Source organism: Maylandia zebra, linkage group LG3 (genome assembly GCF_041146795.1).
Source record: "Maylandia zebra isolate NMK-2024a linkage group LG3, Mzebra_GT3a, whole genome shotgun sequence".
Lineage (NCBI taxonomy): Eukaryota > Metazoa > Chordata > Actinopteri > Cichliformes > Cichlidae > Maylandia > Maylandia zebra.
Genome location: NC_135169.1, coordinates 46987322 through 47013855, shown reverse-complemented (window position 1 = coordinate 47013855; position 26534 = coordinate 46987322). Strand labels below are relative to the sequence as shown.

The window sequence follows — 26534 nt, the reverse complement described above, 5'->3', positions numbered from 1 at the left end:
AGGAATGGTTCATTTGAATATTTTTATTCTGAGTTTTAGAGTGAATCTTAGCACAGAAACAGCAGTGAAGGTTACTAATGACCTTGTTATGCTCATCTTTGTGCTTGTCCTGTTGGACATCAGTCCAGTATTCAATACTACTGATCGCAATATCTTATTACAAAGACTAGAACACACTTCATTGGTTTGAATAATTTGAATATGTGATATATTCCAATTTCTGCATGTAAATGGGGAGTCACACAAAAGGTTCATCTTTTTAATGTCTTTAAAACAAAATCAGCACACAGCACGTTTGACATCAGTTTTGTTTGATTTGAAGAAGGTGGGGGCAGGGCACTTCACTCACGTCTGTTAGACCTGTTTTATTTGACCCACACAAAATGTGACAAAATTGGAAACATGCCTGGATCAATCCACTTATCAGATACATCGAAAGATTGTGTACCAGTAAAGGTTCCCAAGGTTGTGCAGTCTGAAGCCGCATATAGATAGCTTCTTATTTGAAGCAGCAGCTTATAGGCAGACTGTGTACTTGTGCACCAGCACCTTTGCTGTGGCTATCACCCTGGTACAGACCGGAGAATATAATCTGAGGCTGTGCAACTGCCACGCCACATCTCACACTTACAGACAGGTTAAATAACAACAGGAAGTCCACCAAAAGATACAGCGGCTTGCTGTATGTGGCTGTGACTCAGGCAGCTGAAGACCTGATTCAAGATATAGATAGAAATACCGCACTGGTGTGAATGTTACCACAGAGTAAATGCAATAATGGACAGGTGAGGTCATATGCAAAAAATAGATAATGTCTTACAAAAGCAAAGCAAAGGTCAATAAATGCTCATTTATACACAGAAGTCTCAATAGGAGTTTAATCTGAAAGATTAATGGTTTATTCCTGAGCTGCAGTTACATTTATGGTGGAAAATAAATAATGGATGAAAAATAATGACTGTAGTGAAAAAAAGAAACAATTAACCTATTCTGGTCCCCAAACAGACTTTGTATCTTTTACCACTATCTTAGATATGTTTTAATTGCTGTGACCACTAGAGGGCGATATCGGTACAACTAGTAAATATATAAGTTGTAATTAAAGAGCAATTTCTGGGGCTGGAAAATGAAACCAACTAGTAAAGAGCTAAAATCTGCAGTTCTTATGTCCTCTTAAATATGGCTCTAAAAGGAGTAATTTCCCCAAGACTACCTCATTTATTTAGACATTCTTAAGGCTTAAAATGATGGACTTGGTCACTTTGATTGACAGGTATGTCAGTGTAGGCAGCTCTGGCTTCTAGCTGACTGCTAGGCCTCACGTGACAGTACTAAACCCGACTTGTCCATGATGTTCATCTTGTTGGAACATTTTAAATATAATTATCCGATAAATAAAAAAAGTTGCCATCTTAACGCCTGAGCGTTTGCATTCTGTGGGTCACCACGTTGGGGTTTTAGCATCTGAGGTGAGAAAGCACTGTGTGTCATGGATATGCATCCGCAGCTATATTATTTATCGGATAATTATATTGAAAATGTTCCAACAAATGATATGAATCTACAATAAACATTGCATACATCATTTCCTGGATTGTTATACTTTATTATTATTATTATTATTATTATTATAAATTTTGTGTTGCAGCATCAGAAAAGTTGTCCAAACTCAAAAAACACTCATTACACCAGCGTTACACCTGCTCTGTCATAGCATACTGAAGACAGGTGGTTCTGAGAAACAATTTTTTTTTATTTAGAAAAAAAAACCCCAAACAAGACAACAACAGACAGATATTTGATGTGACAGACCTCACGATCTCAAAGTCAGCTTTGCTCAGACCACACCGTGTTATTGTTTCCTGTTGCTCATGATGTATATCTCACTCTCTCCTCAACTGCTGCAAACCTCCATCTAACTCTCAGCTTAAGAAACACTTGACAGTCTTTAATGTCCTGACTTATGTCCTTCAACATCAAAATTAATAAAGACAACAATATCATGTTCATCATATTTATTACAAGCTTAACTTTTAATCACAATACAGAAGCGATCTTATTTTTTTGGGACAGACACAACGTATCAACGCTATCTTAAAAAGTTGGTTGTGTTCAGGCTGTCTGGTTGCAGCATGGATAACACGAGTTTCTTATTTCTCCCCTGTTGCATGCCTCCTGGTTTTAATTGTTCCATGCAGATGAAGTGTTACATCCTGATGATCATCAGAGTCTAGATCAAGAGCTGAGTCATAAGAGTCAAACACGATTTCCCTTTATGAGATGCAACTAAACAACAGAGCTTAATAGCTCTCAGAAGAGGGCATTTAAGCTCATCATCATAAAGTTATTCTTGGCAACTACTGAAGCAGTTTTTCATGATTTCCTTTTAAACTAATCCTCCTGATGCCCTCACTGTCCGTTTACGCTAGCTTTCTGTTGATTGGCTGCCCGTCATAAACTGTAGATTTACCAACCAGACCTGTGTAGGTGAGATTAGTTATATCTGTGACATCAAACTGATGCAAGGGTTTAACGACTAAATTTATCTCTGAACAATCAGCCGTCTGTACTTATGACTCACAGGGGTTATTCGTACGTAAGACGACCTCATTATCTGAAACTTTGGCCATCTTTAATATGAACATACACAAATGTACCAGTATATGTGTGACAGATGGTAAGGAGATTTATGAAAGGTCTTCTTTAAAGATAAGCATTAATTTATTTCAAATGTCTGTGTTTGCTATGCTGTGTCACCTGTTTATTCACATCTCTACATTATTTGTTAAGATTCTTATTTCCACCTAAATGATAAAAATGATGTGCCCAATTTATTACTTACTACAGCCATTATCACATTAATACTTTGAATACTTTGTTGAATGTAGATATAAATGTTGCTAATAAAATCTGAGCACGTAGGTCAGACAAATAGGACTGCTTCTGTTTATGTATCTAAGGCAGAATATCTGAGAAGAAGTTTGCAGTAGAGCAGTTTGAATTCTTCACCAAACTGAACTGCCTGGGCTGAAACAAAAGAGACATAAATTCTTTGATAATAAAGAAAAAAAATTAGCAAAAGAAGAGAAGAATAATGAATAACATCAGTGATTTGTAGGTATTTCAGTTCCAGGACTTACAGAAGCTGCAGAGAAGTAAATCTCTTACATGAAGTTTGAAGATCGCCACAGTGTGTGGAACAGTGGTTGCTTGTTATGCTTGATTTCTCAGAGAAGTCGTGTGTGTGTGAAATTAGGTTATAACAAATTCAGTTTGCTATTTGCTTAATTAGTAGAAATATCTTTTTAGTTTAAAAAAGAATATATATTTCATTTTACCTTTTACCTTATTACCTTAGAATAATACTTTAGAATAAAAATTTATACAAATTAATATTATTATATATTATTATAATAATTTACATGCAAATAGAAACTGAATTTTCAGATAGTGCTAAAAAAAGGTATTTTCTCAGTTACAGTTACAACTAGAAAGTTGTGAAAATGGCCCAAAATTGGGTTGCTCTTTCTTTCTTTTTGATAGTTAAAGCTTGAAAAGTGTAAATAATATTATCATTATTGTGTTATACAGTTATAATATAATAAAATATAATATAATCATGTTATATATTATAATCCTTGAGATATTCATGTTCGTCCGTTCAGTTCATCAGATTTTAATACTCAAAAAACAGGACTGAATATATGCATGTGTGTATGTGTCAAATCCCTCACGAGAGATCAGTGTGACAGCTTTCACTCTGTGCTGATCTTCCTGTTGTTTTTCAAGTGTTTCGTAGAAGCATACACCACATTTGTGTCCAGCTCACTCTGTGGTACAGGCCTTCTGATTTTAGCTTTGGGATGGAAATTCAGTGCTGCATAGTTCATGTCATCAGAGTCCACATTCTGTAAATGAAAATGTTCAAAGTCACTAATCCTGCACATTACTTGTTAACCTCTTAACATCCAGAAGGTCACAGGGAACCCTTCTGGTGTTGGGGTCCAGCTACTGAACTTTCATCATTAAAATGAAAGAGCTTTTGACAGAAAAACTGCAATGCCAAAATGAATATGTGAGACTTAATTTGGATTTTAGCATCCTGTAATTCCTTAAAATGTGCATATTCAAGCCTGGTATGGTCAGGCACGGCCTCCAACTGTTACCCTAAATGGGTTCAAGGCAGTTAAGTTTAATATCTTGCTTGGTGAGAATAAATCTTAAATAGATTACCTCACTCTGTTGTGGATTCTGTCCATCATCTTGAGCTAAATGACAGGAACAATCCATCCGTCAGTAATTCGCTTCTGCTTTTGTATTTGTAATTTAAATGAAATGAAATCATATAAATACCTGAGTGAAATTTCCTGATTTGGACAGCCAGACCAATGATGACCAGTAGAAGGAGAACAATTAAACTGCCCAGGATCACAGGCATCACATTTGTTAATCCATCAAACACATCTACAAAATGGACAATTTAAATAAAACTTTGTGTAATATACTGCCTATGACAGTAAAAAGTCATGCAAAATAACAAGATTTAAATGACAGAAAACATAATTACACTCTTACCTTGCACCTTTAAATATGTTCCACTTGAAATTACCGTCTTTTCATCATTGTACTCTCCACAGAAATACAAGCCAGAGTCAGATGAATCCAGATGTTTGATCTTGAGAAACAGCACAGAGGTGTTGGACGTCATGTTAAATTTGCCAGCTTGAAAACCATCTTGGAGAGAAGCATTTCCTTCAGCACTGACCATAGATGAGATTCTGCTCACGTTGGGTCTGTTGGTCATTTTGAACCAGGTTATGTGACCAGTATGTCTGCTAAAGTTGGAGCACTCCAGTGTGACTTCTTCACCAGCCTGAACCTCCACAGCATAAAACTGTGTGACTATGGAAGAGATCCAACCTGAACCAAACAACAAAATAAACTTCAAACTCCACCAAAACCAAACAATACCTATGAACTACACTGGCCATTCAGTGTCTCAAGATTCAGTTCTCTTGGATTACTCAACAAAATGTAATTCTTGTATGAGGAAAAAAAGTGATAGGTCTACTTACTGAAGGTGTAGAGTAAAACTGCAATCCACTTAAATTTCAGCATTGTGTGTATGACCACTGCAATGTTGCTAACTGAACTGTGCTCCAGTAAAAGTGATCTCTACATAAAGAGGCGGGCTGCTCTTTTATATGTACCGTTCCTCAGCCTGACGGTGCCACCAGATTTAGGAAAATGGTGCAAACCTAAAGCTTTAGGAAGAACAGAACATCAATATTTTATTGTTTGACAGCATTTCAGATAATGCTGGTTAATAGGATATATTTAATAGATGACTTATTTTAAAATACAGTCTTAGTCTTACAGTCTCAAGTTTAAAATACATCTACAAAAGCAGTCAGTCTGTATCATTTTGATATATTAGATATTTGTTGTCTTTACAATTAGATGTTTTAAATAAGACTTTGCGCTAGTGGTTACGCAGCTCTTTGAAAAGGTTTAACTCAGCATCAGACGTGTCAGTAATAATACGTGACAAAAATTCCTGATATCGAGCACTCGCTGAGGTTCTCTGTTGATTCTGTAACTGTTAACATTGCATGAAGCAGACTATTGGCCCCAAACTAAATAAAGTATTAATACTATAATCAAGTATCTTTTTTCATCATGCATGATTATATTATGTTAGCAAGGCTTAGTAGGTTCAAGTGCATCTCAGTGTGGAGCCTTTAGCTAGTGTGGGTTTGAAACGTACAGCCTGTGGAGGAGTAAACCCTTTGATATGAGGCTGTGCAAGTGTCACCTTGCTACAGCAGAGGGTAGTGATGTGAGTTTGTGTGAATAACAACGTGAGATTGATTTACCACGAAGACGTGTCCTGATCTAGATTTGTTTAGCATGCAGCAACACAAATGCTCTTCGAGTGAACCGACTGAATCAGCCCTGAATAAATTAGCAACTTAGTGAAGCTCCTTGTTGAGCACAATTGTCACATCAGCTGGTGCACTCATTGTTTACTTTTTCGAATCAACAGGTCCTTTTTGTCCAGTCTCACAAAATTTGGGCAAAAATGTATTTAATCAGCTTTAACTTGGAATGATTGTTGGTACCACAGTCACTGATCTCAAAATTATGAAACTGCTTATCATTGTTAATTTTTGCATAGCGGTGATTAGAGCTCACTCAGAATGATGTGACCAATGTAAAACATTTGGCGTCTGGGTCTGTCTGAGGGATTTATTTCCTCCTCTTGATGCTTTTTTTTTTTTTGCTGCTTCTCTTTTAAAGTCCTTTCAGAGACGCAGAGATCCAACCAAGTAGCTCATTTAATGATGGAAGTGATGTTTCAGTCACAACACATGTCGGTTCTTCAGCATTAGTTAATGTTTGTGTTTTGATACATCATAGCAGTTTCTTTAGTAGACAGATTACCTATAAACTATGTTCAGACATTCAGATGATGCATTCAGTCCACTGCATTGTGTTAAATAAATATTTTTATTGGAAATTAAACAAATACACTTCAAACATGCAGTATGAAAAATGTCTCAACATAATAAAATAACATAATATTAACATTTTTGTGCTGACTGTCAAGTCTACTACAGATAACAGCAGAAGCTGACCCAGAGTGCTTTAAACACAGATTTGCATCACAGGTCTCCAAACAGGCATTTTCACAATGAAACTGAAAGGCGTGTTTTGTTGTCTTAACTCTGGAAAGTAAAAGTCACAGAGATTCAGTTGTCATTGAAATGTCTTCAGATTTGGCAAACTGATGATCTCATCAGTCATGACAGACCAGCCTCCCCTACATAAGCTGCCTTTATAAGTTGGAAGTATTGGTACCACTATTGTTTCATTAGGAATAAGACACATTGGAATATTCTCATTGTTTAACATAAATGACAGAATGTTACATAAATGTTATATAAATTAGCTTATATACAAAACTGTAACTTTTGTGCACCACTACAACCCTGGTCCATAGCAACGAATCGTTGGCTGCCCTTGGAAGCCATCGCTAGATCCTCTTGTTTCAGGAAAACCAGGGCCACAGGTGTCCTCACGTCAGCGCCTCACGTCAATCAGGTCCCAAACCTTCAGACTCACAAACTGGCCCATGTGTGGATTACCTCTGGCAAAGTAGATCTGGGCCACAAAAGGGCCGTCATTTTTTGCGGTATGTGGGCCATGTGTAAGTTGTGTGCAGCCACGGGCCAGTTGCAGACACACTGCTGGACCTGTGCTGGCCCAGAACAGTTTCAGCTCTGGCCCCAGATGTCAGCCTAATGTGTACCTTAATCAAGCCAACTAATAACAACATGTGCCGGAACATAATAGCGCAAAAGTAGCATGACGAAACTTTATTCAGATAGTGAATGGACTGATGCTTATATAGCGCTTTTCTACTCTCATGGATTACTCATAGTGCTCTATACAACATGCCACATTCACCCAATCACACACTTTCTCTAAACTGAGTGCTTCCTAACTGCATTCACACTCTTGACATGCAGACTGGAGGAGCTAGAGATCGAACCACTAACCTTCCGATTAGTAGGTGACCTCCTCCTGAGCTACAGCCTCCCAGTAGTAAACATGAGTAAACCCTCACAAGGTTTTGGATAAAGTGTACACTCATGCATAAACCCTTGCATTTGAAACGTTGGCTACCATAGCAGTATAGTGTTGCAACATGGCATTTGGGTCTTCTAACTAAAATAGGAAAATAGGAACATAAATAGTGCCATCATTGCCAAACCTGGCCCACATCTTTTTGACAGACACCCTCCATGACACCAGTCAGTCAGAAGTGCCAGCTTGATGCCGGATCTGGGCCAGACCTGTTTTCTATGAGCCTGGGCCACATACACCACAATCAGGCCAGATGTGGCATGCCATCACATAAACAGTGCCATCATTGCCAGACCTGGCCCATATCTGGATGACATACCATTTACCAAAAATAACTGTGCTATTGGATTAGTTTATCATTTTGGTACAACGTAAATAGATCTAACCGTAGTCTTCATCAAGTACCTATCTGAAATCTCCAGAGTTTTACAGCCATAGCTGTGATAACGGGGATGAGAACAACAGTCACAACAACCAGTTTCAGTTTCATTTGGCATGCTGGCATGCTGAATTTAGCACATCAGACTTACAATTATCTCCTCCCAGTCTGCCAGTCAGCAAGAGTTTGTGGGTCACATTCATAATGCAACTTTGTCTTCTGATTCTTCCAACACTGAAGACATAGCTCAAACCAAAGTTGTGGTAACATCTGCAAAGTCAGTTCATTTTTATTTTGGAACTATTTTTTTTAACCATGACAAACAAAACATGTCAGCTAACGGCTATTCAGAACTACGTGTCATGGTTCTGGGTCATTTGACCCACCATTTTGAGAGCGCGTTTTTGTGATTTATTTGTGTTGTAATGTAATTTCTGGTTTACGTTCTCTTGTTTGTTGGGTCCATTTTGTGCCTTTGTGTCTCCCTCTCTTGTAGTCTGTGTTTATGTGTCTGTATCGCTCCTCGCACTTCTGTGTCTTGGACAGGTCGTTGCATTTCTTTTCCTTTTTCTGTTCACATTTCCCTCCTTGTGTTTCATTCCATCTTTCCCTTTCCGTCATGTGCATTCATGTCTCCCTCTCCCACAGTGTCTCGTCTCCCTTAACTGTTTCTGTGTCTCCCTCTTTGTGTCTCCTCCCTTTGTCTCCCCGGTCTGTCTTGTGTCCATATGCGTTTCTTCCTTCTGGCCCCAGAGTCTGAACCAAAAGTTTGGTGCAGAAACCTGTGGTCGGGGCTGTGCAGAGCTTGCTGCAGGCTCTGGGTGCTGCGGCTGGAGCTCGCGTTGAGGGCTTAGCCATCTATTCCTGGGAACCGGAATGGGTGGAGGAACTGGCCAAACCCCATCCATTACCACCCGAAAAACAGGTATGGATGCAGGGAAAGGTTCAGGTCCTGGCCACTCTCACCCTAGGAGCAGGGGCAGGCGCAGGAGCTAGCTGGACACCAGCCACCCCCACCGAAGGAACAGATACGAGTGCAGGAGTGGACTGAGTGTCAGCTGCCTTTGCCCTGGGAACCGGTGTGGGTACAGGAGCCTGCTGGACACCGGCCACCCTCACGCAAGGATTTGGTACAGGCCCAGAGGTGGACTGGCCTCACCGTAGGAGCAGGCAACAATGGACACCAGCTGCCCCCACCTGAGGAACTGGTATGGATGCGGGGACACACTGGGCCCTAGCTGCTCTAGGAACCAGGACAGGGACCGGCTGGGCCCTGGCCACCATCACCTGAAGAACTGGAATGGGTACAAGGTGGCCCAAGCTGCTCTGCAAGCAGGAATGCAAACAGGAACAGGAGCAGGGACTGGCTGGACCCTAGCCACACTCACCCAGGTGCACCCACAATGGGTGCAGTGGAAGGCAGGGTCCAAGTCACACGGCCAGCAGGAACAGGCTGAGCGACATGTCTTGATGCATGCTCAGTCATCCAGGTAAGTAAATCCATAAAAGTTGATTCTGTTCATCTGGACATGTTGTTTTCAGTGGGAGAAACGTTTCATCACTGATCCAAGTGACTTCTTCTGTCTGAGCTGACTGCAGGTTTCCCCAGACTTATAAACACAACATTTGCACAATGACTGAAACTAGCACCACTGAATGAACAGTGGGCTGTGAGGTCAGTTCCTTGATCATTAATATGCAAATTGCCATGGCCACTGATCAATGGCCGTGAGCACCATCCACAGAGAGTTGGGAAATGGCTGCATTTTAAGATGGGGAATAATGTACCCTTAGGCCTCCTCCTCGATTCAGAGATAGTTTTTCCCTTTTCATGTAAATGGCCTCCTTGACTCCGCGCTCAAACCAGCGTTCCTCCCTGTCCAGGGTGTACACATCCTCACCATTGAAAGAGTGTCCACTGGCCTGTAGGTGTAAATAGACTGGGAGTCCTGGCCTGACGAGTTAGCTCTTCAAACGTGTTTACCATTGAAACCGCTGAGAGGCTGAGAGACAGGTTCTGAAATAACCACAGGAGATCAGAAATGATCAGTTTCAGAAACATAATGATCTGTAATTAGAGTCTCAGAGGGCAGAATAGTGTTTATGGAAGCAGGATGAATACGACCAGTCTTCTGACAGCCCAGCACGGGCTAGTCATTAACCCTTTTGCAGAGTGAACAGGAGTTTTTGACTGATGGTGAGCAGGAGGAAAAAAGTGAGTCTAACTCACCACAGGAAACTGCTCTAAATTGTTCTTCCTGTGCTACTTCTGTCTCATTGGTGTGTATGAATACTGTAAGTGTGGTGCGAGTTAACCTCACCTGCGTGTTAACCTCACCTTTGTGTTTGGGACCTTTCCTGGGTTTCCACCCTCTACATCCACACACTTTGAGGTAACAAGTTCACCTATTGAAAATCTTATTTCCAGCAATAACTTAAGATTAACTAACTGCTTTCGTGAAGCTGGTTCTTGTTGCTTGAATGGTTGCTCAGTATTTGCCCTGTGAATTATTCACCCTTTTTTTCTCTTCTGCACAGAAATCTTAGAGTTTTGTCTGAGACAGAAAGACAGAGATTGATGAAAGAAAGTCTTACAGAGAAAATGATTTGTGGTTTATTGCTGTGCTGTAAATAAACTTTTATTGAGTTGCATCTGCATTCCAGAACTACAGTTATGATTCAGTGTGTTTCTTTCAAGACAGAGACAATTGACATACATGTAGCACTACAATTTTACTTGTAACTTAAATAAGAATATTCTCATAACGTTTGGTCTGCTGTGGTTTGAGGCAAGTAATTATCATCAAAATGAGTAAAATATGAATGTGTATTTTATTGGGATGTCTTAAAAAAAGCTCTACCTTAAACCGTTAAATATGTTGCATTAGTGTTAAATTCACCAAAGAAATACAATAAGTCAAATGAGTCCAGCTGTTTGAGCTTAACAAACAGCACAGTGGACATCATGTTATATTTGCCAATTTGAAAACCAACAAGGAGAGAAGCATTGATATCAGCACTGCATATAAACAAGATGCAGCTCGTGTCAGGTCTGTTGATCATTTTGAACCAGAATATGTGACCAGGAGTTGGAGCAGTGTGACTTCTTCACCAGCCTGAAACTCCACAGCATGAAACTCTGTGACTATGGAAGAGATCCAACCTGAACCAAACAACACGTTTTCATAAACTTCAAATTCCACAGGAACCAAACAATGCCTATGAATTGTTGTCAGTTCTCTTGAAATACTCAACAACAAGTAATTCTTTCATGAGAAAAAAGTGATGGGTCTACTTACTTAAGGTGTAGAGTAAAACTGCAATCCACTTAACTTCCAGCATCGTGTGTATGACCACTGCAATGTTGCTAACTGAACTGCGCTCCAGTAAAAGTGATCTCTTTGTAAAGAGGCGGGCTGCTTTGTTATATGTACAGTTCCTCATACTCACAGTGCCACCAGTTTTAGGAGAATGGTACAAACCTACAGCTTTAGGAACAAAATAATATACTAATGTTTTGACAGCATTTCAGATAATCTAGATAATATCTTTTTTAGAAGTTTACATACATGAAAAAGCTGTCGGTCTGCATAATTTTACCCAGCATTTGTTGTCGTCACCATTAGATGTCAAACATTTTTTAAAATAAAAATATACACTAGTTGTTACACAAGTCTTTGCAGAGGTTCAGCCCTACTTTATGCCAGAAATAATAATCTGATGTGACGCACTCGCTGAAGTTCTCTGTTGATTTTGTAACTGCTAACACTGCATGAAGCTGACTATTGGCCCCACACTAAAAAACAAATTAAACGTATTTTTTCACCATGCTTGATTATATTATGTTAGCAAGGCTTAGTAGGATCAAGTGCATGCTAGTGTGGACCCTTCACCTAGTGTGGCTTTGGTGTGCAGCACGTGGACGAGTAACCACATTGATTCGAGGGTGTGTAGGTGTCACCCTGAGAAGCAGAGGGTAGTGATGTGAGTTTGTATGAATAACAGAGTGAGGTTGACTTACAGTGAAGATGTGTCCTAATTTAGGTTTTGTCAGCAAGCAGAAACACAAACGCTCTTGATTTCTTCCAACTGACTGAATCAGTCCTCACTCTCTGAACAACTTAGCAGCTTTTAACAGTGAAGCTCCTTGTTGACTATAAAGAGCTCCATTGTCACGTCGTCTGGCGCTCAGAGCACACTCACCATGTACGTTTTTTAATCAACTATTCATTTTCTATATATCCATTATCAAGCCAGATTAAGTCAGATTTCTAAGATTAAAGTGGGGCTTATATACATATCATACAGTGGGGCAAAAAAGTATTTAGTCAGCCACCGATTGTGCAAGTTCCCCCACCTACAATGATGACAGAGGTCAGTAATTTGCACCAGAGGTACACTTCAACTGTGAGAGACAGAATGTGAAAAAAAAAATCCATGAATCCACATGGTAGGATTTGTAAAGAATTTATTCGTAAATCAGGGTGGAAAATAAGTATTTGGTCACCTCAAACAAGGAAAATCTCTGGCTCTCACAGACCTGTAACGTCTTCTGTAAGAAGCTTTTCTGTCCCCCACTCGTTACCTGTATGAATGGCACCTGTTTGAACTCATCATCTGTATAAAAGACACCTGTCCACAGCCTCAAACAGTCAGACTCCAAACTCCGCCATGGCCAAGACCAAAGAGCTTTCGAAGGACACCAGGAAAAGTATTGTAGACCTGCACCAGACTGGGAAGAGTGAATCTACAATAGGCAAGCAGCTTGGTGTGAAAAAATCAACTGTGGGAGCAATCATCAGAAAATGGAAGACATACAAGGCCACTGATAATCTCCCTCGATCTGGGGCTCCACGCAAGATCTCATCCCGTGGGGTCAAAATGATCATGAGAACGGTGAGCAAAGATCCCAGAACCACACGGGGGGACCTGGTGAATGACCTGCAGAGAGCTGGGACCAAAGTAACAAAGGTCACCATCAGTAACACACTACAACGGCAGGGAATCAAATCCCGCAGTGCCAGACGTGTTCCGCTGCTGAAGCCAGTGCATGTCCAGGCCCGTCTGAAGTTTGCCAGAGAGCACATGGATGATACAGCAGAGGATTGGGAGAATGTCATGTGGTCAGATGAAACCAAAGTAGAACTTTTTGGTATAAACTCAACTCGTCGTGTTTGGAGCAAGAAGAATACTGAGTTGCATCCCAAGAACACCATACCTACTGTGAAGCATGGGGGTGGAAACATCATGCTATGGGGCTGTTTTTCTGCCAAGGGGACAGGACGACTGATCCGTGTTAAGGACAGAATGAATGGGGCCATGTATCATGAGATTTTGAGCCAAAACCTCCTTCCATCAGTGAGAACTTTGAAGATGAAACGAGGCTGGGTCTTCCAACATGACAATGATCCAAAACACACCGCCCGGGCAACAAAGGAGTGGCTCCGTAAGAAGCATTTGAAAGCCCTGGAGTGGCCTAGCCAGTCTCCAGACCTCAACCCCATAGAAAATCTGTGGCGGGAGTTGAAAGTCCGTGTTGCTCGGCGACAGCCCCAAAACATCACTGCTCTCGAGAAGATCTGCATGGAGGAATGGGCCAAAATACCAGCTACTGTGTGTGCAAACCTGGTGAAGACCTATAGTAAACGTTTGACCTCTGTTATTGCCAACAAAGGTTATGTTACAAAGTATTGAGTTGTATTTTTGTTATTGACCAAATACTTATTTTCCACCCTGATTTACGAATAAATTCTTTACAAATCCTACCATGTGGATTCATGGATTTTTTTTTTCACATTCTGTCTCTCACAGTTGAAGTGTACCTCTGGTGCAAATTACTGACCTCTGTCATCATTTTAGGTGGGGGAACTTGCACAATCGGTGGCTGACTAAATACTTTTTTGCCCCACTGTATATACATATATAGTCTCTCTCATAGATTCTGGTATAATGGTGGATGTTAAATATTGGCCACAAAAATCAAATAATTTGTCTACAAGCGACCTTAGAAAAAATGATCTAAAACAGAATCAGGTAGAACACGAATGAAGTACATATATGTTGATAGATGATATATAATTCTATAAATTTACTTTTATTAGCAGTAACATTTACAGATTTTATGATAGCAGTTAAAATATTCGGTTTTGAATGTGCAGTGAATAACATGAATATTCTCAGCTGGTGTTTACTGCTTCCTTTTCAGGTTTGACTTTTGCTCTTACAGTCCTCATTCTCCTCACCTCAGTTGTGTTCGACCACACCATGTTGCCTCTTCCTGTCAAACACTCATTTCAGCCCTACTGCAAACTCCCCTCTAATTCTGACTTCTGACTCACTGCTTACTCATATGATTTGCATGTCCCGCACTGAAACACAAAAGCAGACAAAATTAAATAGAGACAGGTGAGATCAAAAGCTGCTGCTGGTATAAAAATCATCTCTACTTCTCCACCTGCTACAGATCTTCTGCTTCTTATTATGAAATTGGGCATGCTCAGTGCTTTCATGTCATTGGAGTCTAGGTTTTGTAAATAAAGTACATGCACTAAATAACTGAGTTGACGTGATTAAACAAGCCTGAAAGCACTACATTGAAAGAATATTATGTTAAAACATATGCAATAGATTGATCTTTATGATGCATGAAACTGTCAGCGAGTCTTTCCCTTGCGTGGAAGGGAAATTCTGTGGATGGGAAAACCAGCAAAATAACATCACGACTTTTATAAAGATGCAAACTGACACCCGGCAAGTGGATCATGATGTTGTCAGTATTGCCGACTGATACTCATCAATGTACTGTTGATGCTACTGTCCACATATTTATAAAGAAAGACATGAAAAATAGCTCACCAATAATATTTTTCATTTCAACCAAGAAAATGTTTGGTAATGTACGTCTCATTTCAACAGCTGTAGTTAACTGTAGCTGTAGATGAAAATATTAACACCTACAAGCAATTAACTGTAACAGAGTTACTTGTCTCTAGTTTTCAGTGTGTTTTGGAAAGTGTATAAAATACAAAATCTCAGTTCCATAAAAGTTGTGATTCTATATAAAATAAAAAAATAAAACTGCTTACAATGATTTGCAATTTCATAAGCCCATATTTTATTAGCAGCAAAACACAGAAAAAAATCTAAATTTTTAAACTGAGACATTTTATTGTTTCATGAAAACTTTTAGCTCTTTTTAAGTTGATTACAGCAGCATGTGTCAAAAAAGTTGAGAGAAGGTAAAAAAGGTTGGAAAAATAAGTAGCACCAAAATAAACATGGAGAAATATTTCACAGCTAATTATGTTAATTGGCAACAGATCAGTGACATGACTGGATACAAAACGAGCATCTTAGAGAGGCAGAAGATTGACAGAGTCTCACCGGTCACTCTCTACCTACCCCTACAAAACTATAACTGTTTCTATAAATTATTGAATACTTTAAGAATCATTTTTGAGTATCTCATTATCTACAGTACATAATATTAAGGGAATATGGAAAATTCTCTGTGCAGAAGGGACAAGTCCAAAAATCAGTATTGGTTATCCATCATCCTGAGACCCTCGGGGCATGATTCTGTCATGGAAATCACTGTAGTGGCTCAGAAACACTTTCAGAAGTCATTATTTATTTAACCTTTATTTATACAGGTAGTTCAATTGAGACTTTTTGTCTCATTTAGAATAGACCTGTTTCAGACAAACATATTAAAAAACGAAACAATGAAATAGCTAAGATTGTCTAATGTTTACACAGTCATATCATAAACAGGAAGAAGTTCACAGTAATTATTTCACAAGGTCATTTTTACATCTTTTAAAGTCTGGAAGTGAAAGCAGTTCAGAGAGCTGCAACTTCCGTAATGTATTCTATGAGGACGGAGGTTTGATGGAGCGGTGAATCCAAGGAATTCCAGAGATCGCACACTATAGATGAAATGTTTATGTAACATCTAACATCTGTGAACACAGTTAAAGTTGGGAATTGTGGGGCAAAAAACATCTGGAGTTTCAAAATGGTCTTGATCTTAATCAAACTGAAATGATTGAGTTTCCTCTTCTGTTTTGCTCGATGACAATCAATACTCGGGACTCGATTCGGATTCTGTAAGGAAGAGACAGATTATATCTTCCACTGAATATTACATTCAATATTGAATATTACAAATGGATTATCTGGTTGATCAGTTATTTTTGGCGCAGACAAATTAGTTATTTGTTTTTTTAATTTAACTTATGCTGGCTTTTGATGTGCTGTTGATACAGAAATTTTTAAAGAAGAAAGAAAATGGAATAAATATCAACAAGTCCTCCAGCAGTACCTGTCTGAAGCCTCATTTTGACAACAAGGCAAATGATGACCTTAGTGAGAACGACAGTCACAGCACTCAGGATCAGGGTTGTCAGGTTTGTTGTTTCACCAGCTTCCTCTAGAAGAAACGTGCCTACACTTGATGTCATGAATGATATGTTTTGTTGCAAAGATTGACAAAATTCTTCACATGTGATCCAAACTCTTTACATTACCACATTTCAATCTGACTGTGGTGAAAGCTGCATATCTCATTCTCTTTGTTATTTCTTATCTCACCATTCTTACCTTGAACCTGCAGATCCATTGAATTAACAATCACTGGGAGTCCGTTTGTGTAATATCCACAAAAATAAAACCCAGTGTCAGACAAATCCACATGTTTGATTTTGAGGAAGATCGTCGAAAAGTTGGATGTCACTTCAAATTTTTCCTGATCAACTCCGTCGCAGAATGATGGTGGCTCAATAGAATTGTAAATGCTAATGCAACAAGGCTGGGTTCTGTTCACTAGTCTGAACCAGACTGTGTGAGTAGGAAAACTTGAAAGTTTGGAGCAAAGCAGTGTGGCATTTTCTCCAGGCTGGACTTCCACAATCGAGGACTCTGAGCGGGAGATCCAGCCTGAAACAAACGGCAAAGAAATATATTTTTGATCCAGTAAAACCAAAACAGAAACTAATACCCTCAAAGGTTTTGGTAGTTTTAAATTCAGGTTAAACACACCTTTATCACAGACATTTTGAGATAAAATGAGGTCTGTTACTTACCGAGGCTGCAGACCAGCAAAGCAGTTCTTATAGTAAAGCTCATCACTGTTGATATGAAATCACAGAGCTTCACTAAGGAAGGTTCAGTATAGAAGAAGGTTCCTATTTTTACCCCGCTGCTCAGACACACAGCAGCTCTAAAATCACTCCCACGTTATGCGCCACAAGTACCAAAATGAGCCAGGGGTCGTGAGGTGCACCTTTCCTGTCTGGTATTATGAGTAACCAGTGTTTTCACCACTTCTCAATTTTCCTTTTTTTGTTGTTGTTTTTTCCCCGAAGCAAAAAACAAAGAAATAAAAAAGATAAAAACTGTACATTAGTTTGGTAAAGGAGGAAATCGTTTGAGATTCAATTCCGTTTTTTCAAGGCCGTTTGATTAGGTATAGCTTGATGGTATCGAGCTGGACCAGATGCTTTAGTTTAGACACAGCAAGCGGCTGAAAACATTCCTCAGAGACTATCATTTCTGTAGAACTGAAGACAGGACCTTCATTTAGCAAATCTTCAGTTCCATCACATCCCCAAAAGATGTGATAGGTTGAGATATAGTCACCTTACTAACCATTTGACAGCAAAAAGATATGTTGACGAGAGCATTCTGAAATGATATAAGCTTTGTGACACGTTGCATGCTGCAGTGGTTCTCAGACTATGGGGTGGACCCCTCTAATAGGGGCGCAGTGTGAAGGCAAAATAAACAAATGTAACTTTGCTGTTCTCCTGTTCATAAAAATGCATTTTAAACCTTTTTTTAATTGCTAATAATTAGCAAAAGATGTGGGGTCTGCTTCTGAATATAGCTAGAGGTGAAACCTCCTAAAAATGAAGGCCATTGTAGAAGTGCTCAAAACTGCTGTTTTTGAAGCAAATGCTGCACGGAAAGCACTGCAGCATTTGTTGCATGGGGTTTTATTGCAGAGCTAAATGCTTGCCTTTCTGTGGGTTTCAAGTTGGGTGACACACAGTGTTGTCACGGCGATGGAAAATGACAGAAGGAGGGTGCGCAAAAAATGTTGTTTGCCCACAAAGCTGCCCCCATTTTCTTTCGTATATATATTCAATGTTACAGGTTACAATAAAAAAAAAAATGAAAAGGGCAAAAAGGGGCCGTGTATACACCATTCATCCATCCTAAGTAAAATCACCTGTATGTGTATGTCCTAAAACTTTACTTACTTTACTAAAACATCCCTTTTTGGTGTAGATTCCATAATTTAATTTTTTTTTAAAAGAGACTCTTTGTCATGGTCCTGAGTCTGAGGACTCAGTGTTTTGTGTTTCCTTATGCTTTTGTTCATTCCGAGTGTGTATTCTGTTGTGATTTTGCCATTTGTTAGGTTTCTGTTCTTTGCCTGCCTGCTCCCACTTCTCTGTGTTCCCTCTGTCTGTCCATGGTGTTATTGTGTCTGCTCATGAGTCTGCCTGTCATGTTCAGTGTCCTGTCTGATTCTCTGTGTCTGTTAGTTTCCTGTTTTATTCTGAAAGTTCATGTCTCATGTCAGTGTGTTCAGTTTTACCTCTCCCCTGTCTCGTTAGCCTTATTGCTCCCAGCTGTGTCTCCCTCCTGTGGCCCATTCCCTGATTACTCCCCGTGTATTTAAGCCCTGTGTTTTCCTGTGCTCTCTGTTGCGTCGTCTGTTTAACTCCGTGTCTGTCTGCATCATTCTGTGTAACCTGGTGTTTAGTCTGCGTCTCTCCGCCATCTTTCATTGTGTATTTTGTTCCTCCCCCTGTGCGTGTTTGGTTTTAGTTGAGTTCTTTAGTTTTCCCCAGTTTAGGTTGGTTTACTCCCCGCTCTGCTCCTCCTGTTTTTGTCACCTTATCACCTCTGCAAATAAATATTCACTCGCACCCCAGTCAGTGCCTGCATCTTGGATCCTTCACTCAATTCACCACACGACTGCTGTGCAGCCGTGACACTCTTGTTCATTATTCCTCATATAGATAGATAGATAGATAGATAGATAGATAGCAGAACAGTAATGAGATAACTTTCAATTTTTAAGGTGGCGTCACTGCCAGTCATTCGCTGGATGACATGTAACTGATAATTATAAGACTTTCTATCCATTATTGCAAGTTTTCTGATATATTTACACTTTCACGCCTCTGATAACATACACATTCTGGATACATATTGTAGATTGTAGCAGATGTTCACAAATCTTTTACAGGTTTACAGATGTATTTATACATTTACAAATCTACAAACATGCATGTGATGCATGATATGGATCTCAGTACACAGCATCTTGATACACACACACACACTAATTACAATATGCACACTCACAGATAGTTTTGTTATAAAAATAGACTCATATTCTTCTTGTGCACCTTGAAAATTGAATAATTTACAGAAATACCTGAACTTAAACATGCTCTGTTGGTGAATTTTAAATCACCATGATGGTGATTGAAAGTGCGTAGTACAGCACTTTCCATGCCTTTCATGATATATCCGCTCTTTAAGTGATGACGTGATGAATCCTGCTTCTGGGCCCAAACTACTCTGTGTTTAATAAGGCTTTTGTGTTTTTTACATGTTTTAATGCTTTGTATCTTGTTCTATTTAATCTCAACAATCCCCTAAAAACAGTCAGTGATCACTGTTGGCCTCTCTCAGTTTTTACTACCGCTATTCATTTTAAATCTCATTTTTGTAAAACCGTACGATGTAACTACACCCCAGCAGTATATTAATGACTAACCTCGTATTGTGGATGGATTATTGTCCCTAACCTTCGGGAACCCTCACATTAACTTTTGGAGTGGAAGAAGGTTAGCATTCATCCTGCAGCTTCACTGTTTATATTATGCTAACATAGCTGTTTTGCTAGTGATCACGTAGCACATGCCAGCTAGCCAAACGTCAGTAACCCTACAAACGTCACTGCTGTTTACTTTCCTGTCTTCATTTATGTCGGAAGTGATAACAGAGTTGTACCTCTTAATTTTTTCAGAAATCCCTCAGTCAGAACATGCTATATTATATTTAGATGGAAACTAGCAAGATAACTTCCTGCTAACTTCTAACTCTATTAAATTTCATGAATTCCATTTTCATGGATGCCTGGATGTTAAACTTAACTGTTACACCTGGTAGAGCAGCCACACTGATCATTTTATTACAGATGCAAGAATTTAGACAGTTTTTAACTCTCAGTGATGCCGCAGTGATTGTGTGACTTAGGGATCTGCTGCGGAGTTTGGGTCCAGATATGGCTAATGACGTCAGACTTAAAGACCGGATTACTTGATAAAGTTTCATGACATTTTTTTCCCAAGGTTAACTTTGACCTGCTATGCTAACAGTGAAACTCAAGGTCAAGTGCATAAGCCAACCTAGGTACTCATGTCCCCTAAGGCCTAGTATTTGGGTGAGAACTTTGAAGAATATCCAGAAAAAATTGTGGGTAATATGAACTTTTCACTGATTTTCACATTGTGGACTTTTACCGTTACCTGATTTTGAACAAAATAAATCAGCTCAAGCTGGTATTGGTATCTTGAAAAATGTGGATGCAGACAAACGGACAAAGTTAACGTGGAACAAACAAGAAAACAAACAATTAACTATGAATAAAAAAATTATTTTATATGGTCCAACCTTTATTAAGCTCCTTTATTTATTCACCTCCATATTTCCAGCTATACAAAACTAATCCCAGAGGGTCTGTTACTTTTAGAAGGCTGATGTATAAAAGTAAAGCTATTTATACTAATGTGGATTAATACTGAGGACTTTTACCTTTTGCTGTTTCACGAAGGGTTAAAAAGGGAACGTCCACAATTTAGACTTCTTTAATGCAGAAGATTTTATTAAAGCAATTTAGCAGGATCAAAGGAAAAGCAGATTTAAATAATAATAATCACAGAATCTAATCACTTGGATCCCTAACCTATTTTAAGCTAATCCTGACTTTGTTCCAGTGTTTGGGAGCAGAGAAGTTGGAGAAGAGAATGAAGATGCCTTGACTGCAACACACTCTCTGTGTGGATATAATACAGTGGGAAAAGAGACACTGCAAACCCATTAGTGGAAGGAAACTGCTGCCTTGGACAAGTTAAATGCATGATATGCAAATAAAACTTCTCTGCTTTTATATGCAAAACATTTGTGCTCTAGCTTACTTGGTTGCCATTTTACCGAGATTTAAAAATAGTTATGCAAATGGGATCTCAGCTCATCCCCTCGGTTTTTAGGGGTTAAATGTGTTACCATATTCTTTAACAGTGTATTTCAAGTCCTCAGGCTCCGACACTGGAGTTGGACCTATCAGAAGCACTCCTCTGGTTTTTGGTTTATATCCTGTGACTGAAGAAAATGGATCACTCTTGGACACATACTATTGTCTACTATAACAAAATATAATCAATAAACAATATAACAAACAGTAAACCACTGGTGGTAATCAGAGTTTGCTTTAGTAGTCAACATGCTTTTCATTTTTTAAAATTACAAGTTAATGCCTATTAGTTATGTTCTCAAAGCCTTTAATTGTTGGTTTCAGGGATTTATTATGCATGTTTTCATATGGACTTAGTACAGTTTCCTTTTAGCATAATAAACATGGTTTACAGTGTGATGTACTGATGTTGCTGAGTTACTGTTCTGTGGTTCAGAGCGAGGGCTCAGGCATGAATTAACAGTCCCATTTTACTGCCAACCATAGGACAAACCGAGTGAGAAGACACTGCTGGAATGTGGACAGAATGTCTGTCAACTATCTAAGTAATGTTTGTTTTTTGTTTTGTGCATTTTATGTTCAATATAGGTATTTGTTGTGCCTGAAAATGAACAAATAAATGAAATGAAAATGAAATGCTAATGTAAGCTCAGCACAATGATCAGTAAATTTATGTTGGATAGGTAGTTAGCTAGCACCATTACCATTAGCTAGAGTGATTGTTCACTCTGGTTTTTGCTGCTGTTCCTAATGAGGAATAAAGGATTTCTGTGGCTGTGTTAATTCCCTCATTAAACAAAGTGCTAAAAAAGTCTGGAATAGACAGCCTTAGCGACTATAGACCTATAGCCCTCACGTTTGTAGTCATGACATTTTTGAGTGGAAGGTGTCCCAGCAAATCAGAGACTGCCTACCGTTCTCTCTCGACCCCTACCAGGTTGCTTACAAAGCAAATCGGTCCATGGAGGACTGTACACAAATCCATCCAACCAACATCATCTTTAAGAATGCTGTTGACACCACCGTGGTGGGCTGATGTCCAATGGAGATGAGACAGCGTACAGGGCCGAGGTAGAGAATTTGTCCAAAACAACCTGACACTGAACATCCTTAAAACGAAAGAACCTATCATGGACTGGAGGAGACACAGAGAGGTCCACTCCCCTCAAATGGAGAATGGGTGTAATCTGTCTCCACCTTCAGGTTACTGGGCACCCAGATCTCTGCTTATCTCACCTGGACCCACAACACCAACACCCTGGTAAAGAAGGCCCAGCATATTTTTCCTGTAACTGTAAATATAAAACAAGTGTATACAAAAGTTTACACGTGAAAAATACAATTTCAAATTATTTCTACACATTCTCACTTTTTATTCTGCAAGCTCTCACATCACATCAAAAATATTTACCTTCATAAAGAGTAATTAAAACAATCAGTGCTGTGAGAATGTCAATGGAGGTCATCATGGTTTGTGGAACTGTGCCTCTGGAATTACTGAGTACCAGAAAAAGTTTTTCATTCTTGAGACTTGAGCTTTTGTTTTTCTTTTGTTTTTATTCTGTCATTCAACTTTGGAACTTGTTTGGATAAACCAGCATGAATGGATTAATAATTTGTTTTTAATTTATAATGTAGTAATGTTGTAGTGGTGGATGTTCATACTAAACATGGCCAACATTTTAAGCAGGCTGCTCCAAAATTTGGGAAGGAGAAAAAAACTTCCATCCATCCATCCATCCATTCGCTTCCGCTTATCCTTTTCAGGGTCGCGCGGGGACGCTGGAGCCTATCCCAGCTGTCATAGGGCGAGAGGCAGGGTACACCCTGGACAGGTCGCCAGTCTGTCGCAAACTTATTTTCAATTAATATTTATGCACATCTACTCAGATAAAACTGTAATACAAACTGTGGATGTAAGAGACAATTTGATAATATTAATAGCTAAAATAACAGCGCACACTTTACACTAGTATTTTAACCCCCCCCATCCCCCCACCACACACACACACACACACACACACACACACAAAACACGTAACAAACACACCAAATGCAGATACCCCACAAACTCAATAAGCACATATATTTCACTGTTTCACTACTGTTTCTCTGCTTGCTCAATCTATCGTGTAGCAGCATACACTACATTCGTATCCTGCTCTCTCGGTGGTACAGGCCTTCTGTAGTTTGCTTTTCGATGGAAACTCAGAGCTGCATAATTCATGGCATCAGAGGTCACATTCTGTTAAGGAAAATGATTAAAGTCACTAATAACAAAGCATTATATGTTAACGTGTTAACATTTACCAGGACAGGACAAAGCCATCTAAGGTTAGAGGCAGGGTTTGAGTTAGATAAATGTCCACCGCTCGCAATTTGAAATGAATTTTCACCAGTTTTTGAGCAAATGGGAATAAAAACTGGTGACAGAAAAACTGTAATTTCAAAATAAATATACAGTATGTGACTTAATTTGAAAGGTAATATTATCCTAAGCCTGGATAACTTTATTATGTGTTTACAAATCTTAATCCAAAATTATAATTTGATATGAAAATAAATTACCTCACTGTGTTGTGGATTTTTTTCATCATCTTGAGCTGAAAGAAACAATACATCCTTAAGTTCTGAGGTCAGTACCTTTGTATCTGCTATTTAAATTAAATCATATGGATACCTGTAGGAAATTTCCTGATTTTGATAACCAGAACAATGATGACCAGCAGAAGGAAAACAGTTAGCCCGCTCAGGATGATACTTAACGGATTTGTTAATCCATCAGATAATTCTAAAAAATAGAAAATAGAAAATTATACTATACTACCTATTTTAACTAAACACATATATAAAAAGACGGAAACAGTGTTATTTACCTTGAACCTTTAAATATGTTCCGGTTACAATTACTGGCTTGTCATTGAGTTTCTCTCCACAGAAATACAGCCCAGAGTCAGATGAATTTACTTGTTTGATCTTGAGAAATACCACAGACGTGTTGGATGACGTGCAAAATTTTTTTCCATTACAGGAAAAAACCTTTTCAGAAGTTAACATAGACGAGATGGAACTGATGTTGGGACTGCTGGTCATTTTAAACCAAAATATGCGGGAGTGAAATCTGCTGAAATTGGAGCACTTCACTGTGACTTCTTCACCAGGCTGAACCTCCACAGTGTAAAACTGTGCGACTGAGGACGAGATCCAACCTAAAACAAACAAGGCATCCTAAATTTAAAATTCAACAGGAACCAAACATTGAATTACACCATCCATGAAGTGTCTACACGATTCTTTTTGGCTCGATTATCGTACAGAATGAAGGGTTGAAACTTTACTGAGAAAAAAGTGAAAAGTGTACTTACTAAAGATACAGGGCAAAAGTAGCATCAAGGTGAAGTTCATCATTGTGCATACCACCACTACAGTGTCTGTAAGTGAACTGTGCTCCAGTAAAAGTTGTCTCTATGTACAGAGGCGGGCTGTTCTTTCATATGGGCGGCTGCTCAGTGGAAATGCTTTTTTAGCAAATGGTGAAAACTGGCAACTGAAAACAAAAAGCAGAATATCATTATCATTATTGTATGACAGATTTTATATAATTTAGATAGTTTTTTTTGCTGAAGCTTACATGTCTACAAAAGATATTTCACTCTACATATTTTTTATACATTTTGTCTTCACCTGATATAAACACTGTTTAGTGAGGTTCTGTCGTGATTTTGTAACTACTAACATGGCATGAAGCAAAATGCTGATCTCATAATTGTACTATATTATATATGCTTGATCGGGTTGCAATTTATCTTTAGCACCAGACAGCCTGCGAGTCTGTATTTTCCTTAGTAATTTAGAACAGCTACTTGTGCAGTGTTGCCTCTGTTATTTATAGAAGTTATTAGCTCCATGAAATGAACACTGGTATGAATGCGCGTGCCATTCAAGTTGATGACATGTTCACGAAAACCAGCAGAAATCTAACCTGGTCAATGATAACTATGAGAATAATGTCCACAAGGCTTAGTAGATTCAAATGCGTGTTAGCATGGAAACTTCAGCTGATGTGGTGGCGTCATAGCTTGAAATGTGCAGCCTTTTAAGGAATACATGCTTTTGTCTGTTTGTCACCTTGCTGCACGATGTGAGTTAGTGATAGTAAGACAGTAAAGTGTAACCAAAAGCATAAGCTTGATTTAAAACAAGGATTTGACTGGGTATGTGTCCGTCTAGCACACAGAAGCAAAAAAGCCACAAAAAAACACTTAACAGTGGAGCTCCGTACAAAATACAGGTTCCACTGTCTGGTCAACTTGTACTGACAGCACACCCACAATACTTATTAGAAACAAATGTAGACCTTCCTGTTTTTGCATTAATAGAACCACTTTCCAGTTATGAAACCGCTGATCATCGTAAACGTCTGCAAAGCAGTCACGAAAATTAACTCAGGATGACGTGACCAACAAAAAACATACAATAAGCAACAGCTCCTCTTTGTAGACTACAGCTCGGCTTTTAATACCATCCGGCCATACAAACTCCGTCCCAAACTCCACCAACTGGGACTTAACTCCTCTCTGTGCAACTGGATTGTGGACTTCCTCACTAACCGTAGACAGAGTGTCAGAGTGGGTAAGAACACCTCCTCCACCCTTGTGGTCAACACCGGTGCCCCTCAGGGGTGTGTTCTGAGCCCTCTGCTATACACTCTCTTCACCCATGACTGTATTTCCTCCTGCGCGTCCAATCTCATTGTTAAGTTTGCAGATGACACTACAGTGCTCGGACTTATATCCAACAATGATGAGACAAACTATAGGACAGAGGTGCAACAACTAGAGTCATGGTGCCACGACAATAACTTGGTCTTAAACACCAAAAAGACCAAGGAGATCATTGTAGATTTCCGGAAGAGGGGTCATAACAACCATCTGCCTCTCTTCATTGGCAGTGAGGCGGTGGAGAGGGTGAGCAGTTTTAAATTCTTGGGGGTAACTGTGACCGAGGACCTGTCCTGGGGCAACCATATCACCTCAGTTGCACGGAAGGCCCAACAGCGCCTCTACTACCTGAGGAGACTGCGGAGCGCACACATTCCCAGATCTCTGATGTTGAACTTCTACAACTGTGCCATCAGCAGCGTCCTGACGCATGGATTTCTAGTGTGGTTCCCCAGCTGCACCAAGGCCGATCAGCAAGCACTCCAGCGGGTGGTGAAAGAAGCTGGCA

At 39.3% G+C, this 26534-nt stretch overlaps 3 protein-coding genes across 3 annotated transcripts; all 3 read right to left on the bottom strand.

Annotated features, from left to right (window-relative positions):
• Positions 1 to 2031: 2031 nt before the first annotated feature.
• LOC101471435 (uncharacterized) lies at positions 2032 to 5151 on the bottom strand. Its single transcript, XM_004567112.3, has 5 exons — positions 5076 to 5151; positions 4576 to 4920; positions 4354 to 4464; positions 4234 to 4268; positions 2032 to 3908 (listed from the first exon to the last, which is right to left on the bottom strand). The coding sequence occupies exons 1-5, from the start codon at positions 5116 to 5118 to the stop codon at positions 3756 to 3758; spliced, it is 687 nt and encodes a 228-aa protein (XP_004567169.1). The 5' UTR covers positions 5119 to 5151; the 3' UTR covers positions 2032 to 3755.
• A 10073-nt stretch (positions 5152 to 15224) lies between these two features.
• Positions 15225 to 17155, bottom strand: LOC143417121 (uncharacterized). Its single transcript, XM_076882749.1, has 4 exons — positions 17113 to 17155; positions 16574 to 16966; positions 16353 to 16475; positions 15225 to 16135 (listed from the first exon to the last, which is right to left on the bottom strand). The coding sequence occupies exons 1-4, from the start codon at positions 17153 to 17155 to the stop codon at positions 16110 to 16112; spliced, it is 585 nt and encodes a 194-aa protein (XP_076738864.1). The 3' UTR covers positions 15225 to 16109.
• A 6233-nt stretch (positions 17156 to 23388) lies between these two features.
• LOC105940687 (uncharacterized) lies at positions 23389 to 24751 on the bottom strand. The gene is made up of 5 exons (XM_023153784.2): positions 24671 to 24751; positions 24182 to 24514; positions 23986 to 24096; positions 23874 to 23908; positions 23389 to 23550 (listed from the first exon to the last, which is right to left on the bottom strand). The coding sequence occupies exons 1-5, from the start codon at positions 24711 to 24713 to the stop codon at positions 23431 to 23433; spliced, it is 642 nt and encodes a 213-aa protein (XP_023009552.1). The 5' UTR covers positions 24714 to 24751; the 3' UTR covers positions 23389 to 23430.
• Positions 24752 to 26534: the final 1783 nt, after the last annotated feature.

Excerpts from the sequence above, each read along its gene's own strand:
- LOC101471435 (XM_004567112.3), bottom strand. The coding sequence starts at position 5,118 with ATGCTGAAATTTAAGTGGATTGCAGTTTTACTCTACACCTTCA. Across the intron at positions 4,269-4,353 it reads AATCAGGAAATTTCACTCAG|CTCAAGATGATGGACAGAAT; the intron begins GTATTTATATGA and ends CCTGTCATTTAG. Across the intron at positions 3,909-4,233 it reads AGAATCCACAACAGAGTGAG|AATGTGGACTCTGATGACAT; the intron begins GTAATCTATTTA and ends TTTCATTTACAG.
- LOC143417121 (XM_076882749.1), bottom strand. The coding sequence starts at position 17,155 with ATGAGCTTTACTATAAGAACTGCTTTGCTGGTCTGCAGCCTCG. Across the intron at positions 16,967-17,112 it reads TTTGCTGGTCTGCAGCCTCG|GCTGGATCTCCCGCTCAGAG; the intron begins GTAAGTAACAGA and ends CGTTTGTTTCAG. Across the intron at positions 16,136-16,352 it reads CAAAATGAGGCTTCAGACAG|AATCCGAATCGAGTCCCGAG; the intron begins GTACTGCTGGAG and ends TCTTCCTTACAG.
- LOC105940687 (XM_023153784.2), bottom strand. The coding sequence starts at position 24,713 with ATGATGAACTTCACCTTGATGCTACTTTTGCCCTGTATCTTTA. Across the intron at positions 24,515-24,670 it reads ACTTTTGCCCTGTATCTTTA|GTTGGATCTCGTCCTCAGTC; the intron begins GTAAGTACACTT and ends TGTTTGTTTTAG. Across the intron at positions 23,551-23,873 it reads AAAATCCACAACACAGTGAG|AATGTGACCTCTGATGCCAT; the intron begins GTAATTTATTTT and ends TTTCCTTAACAG.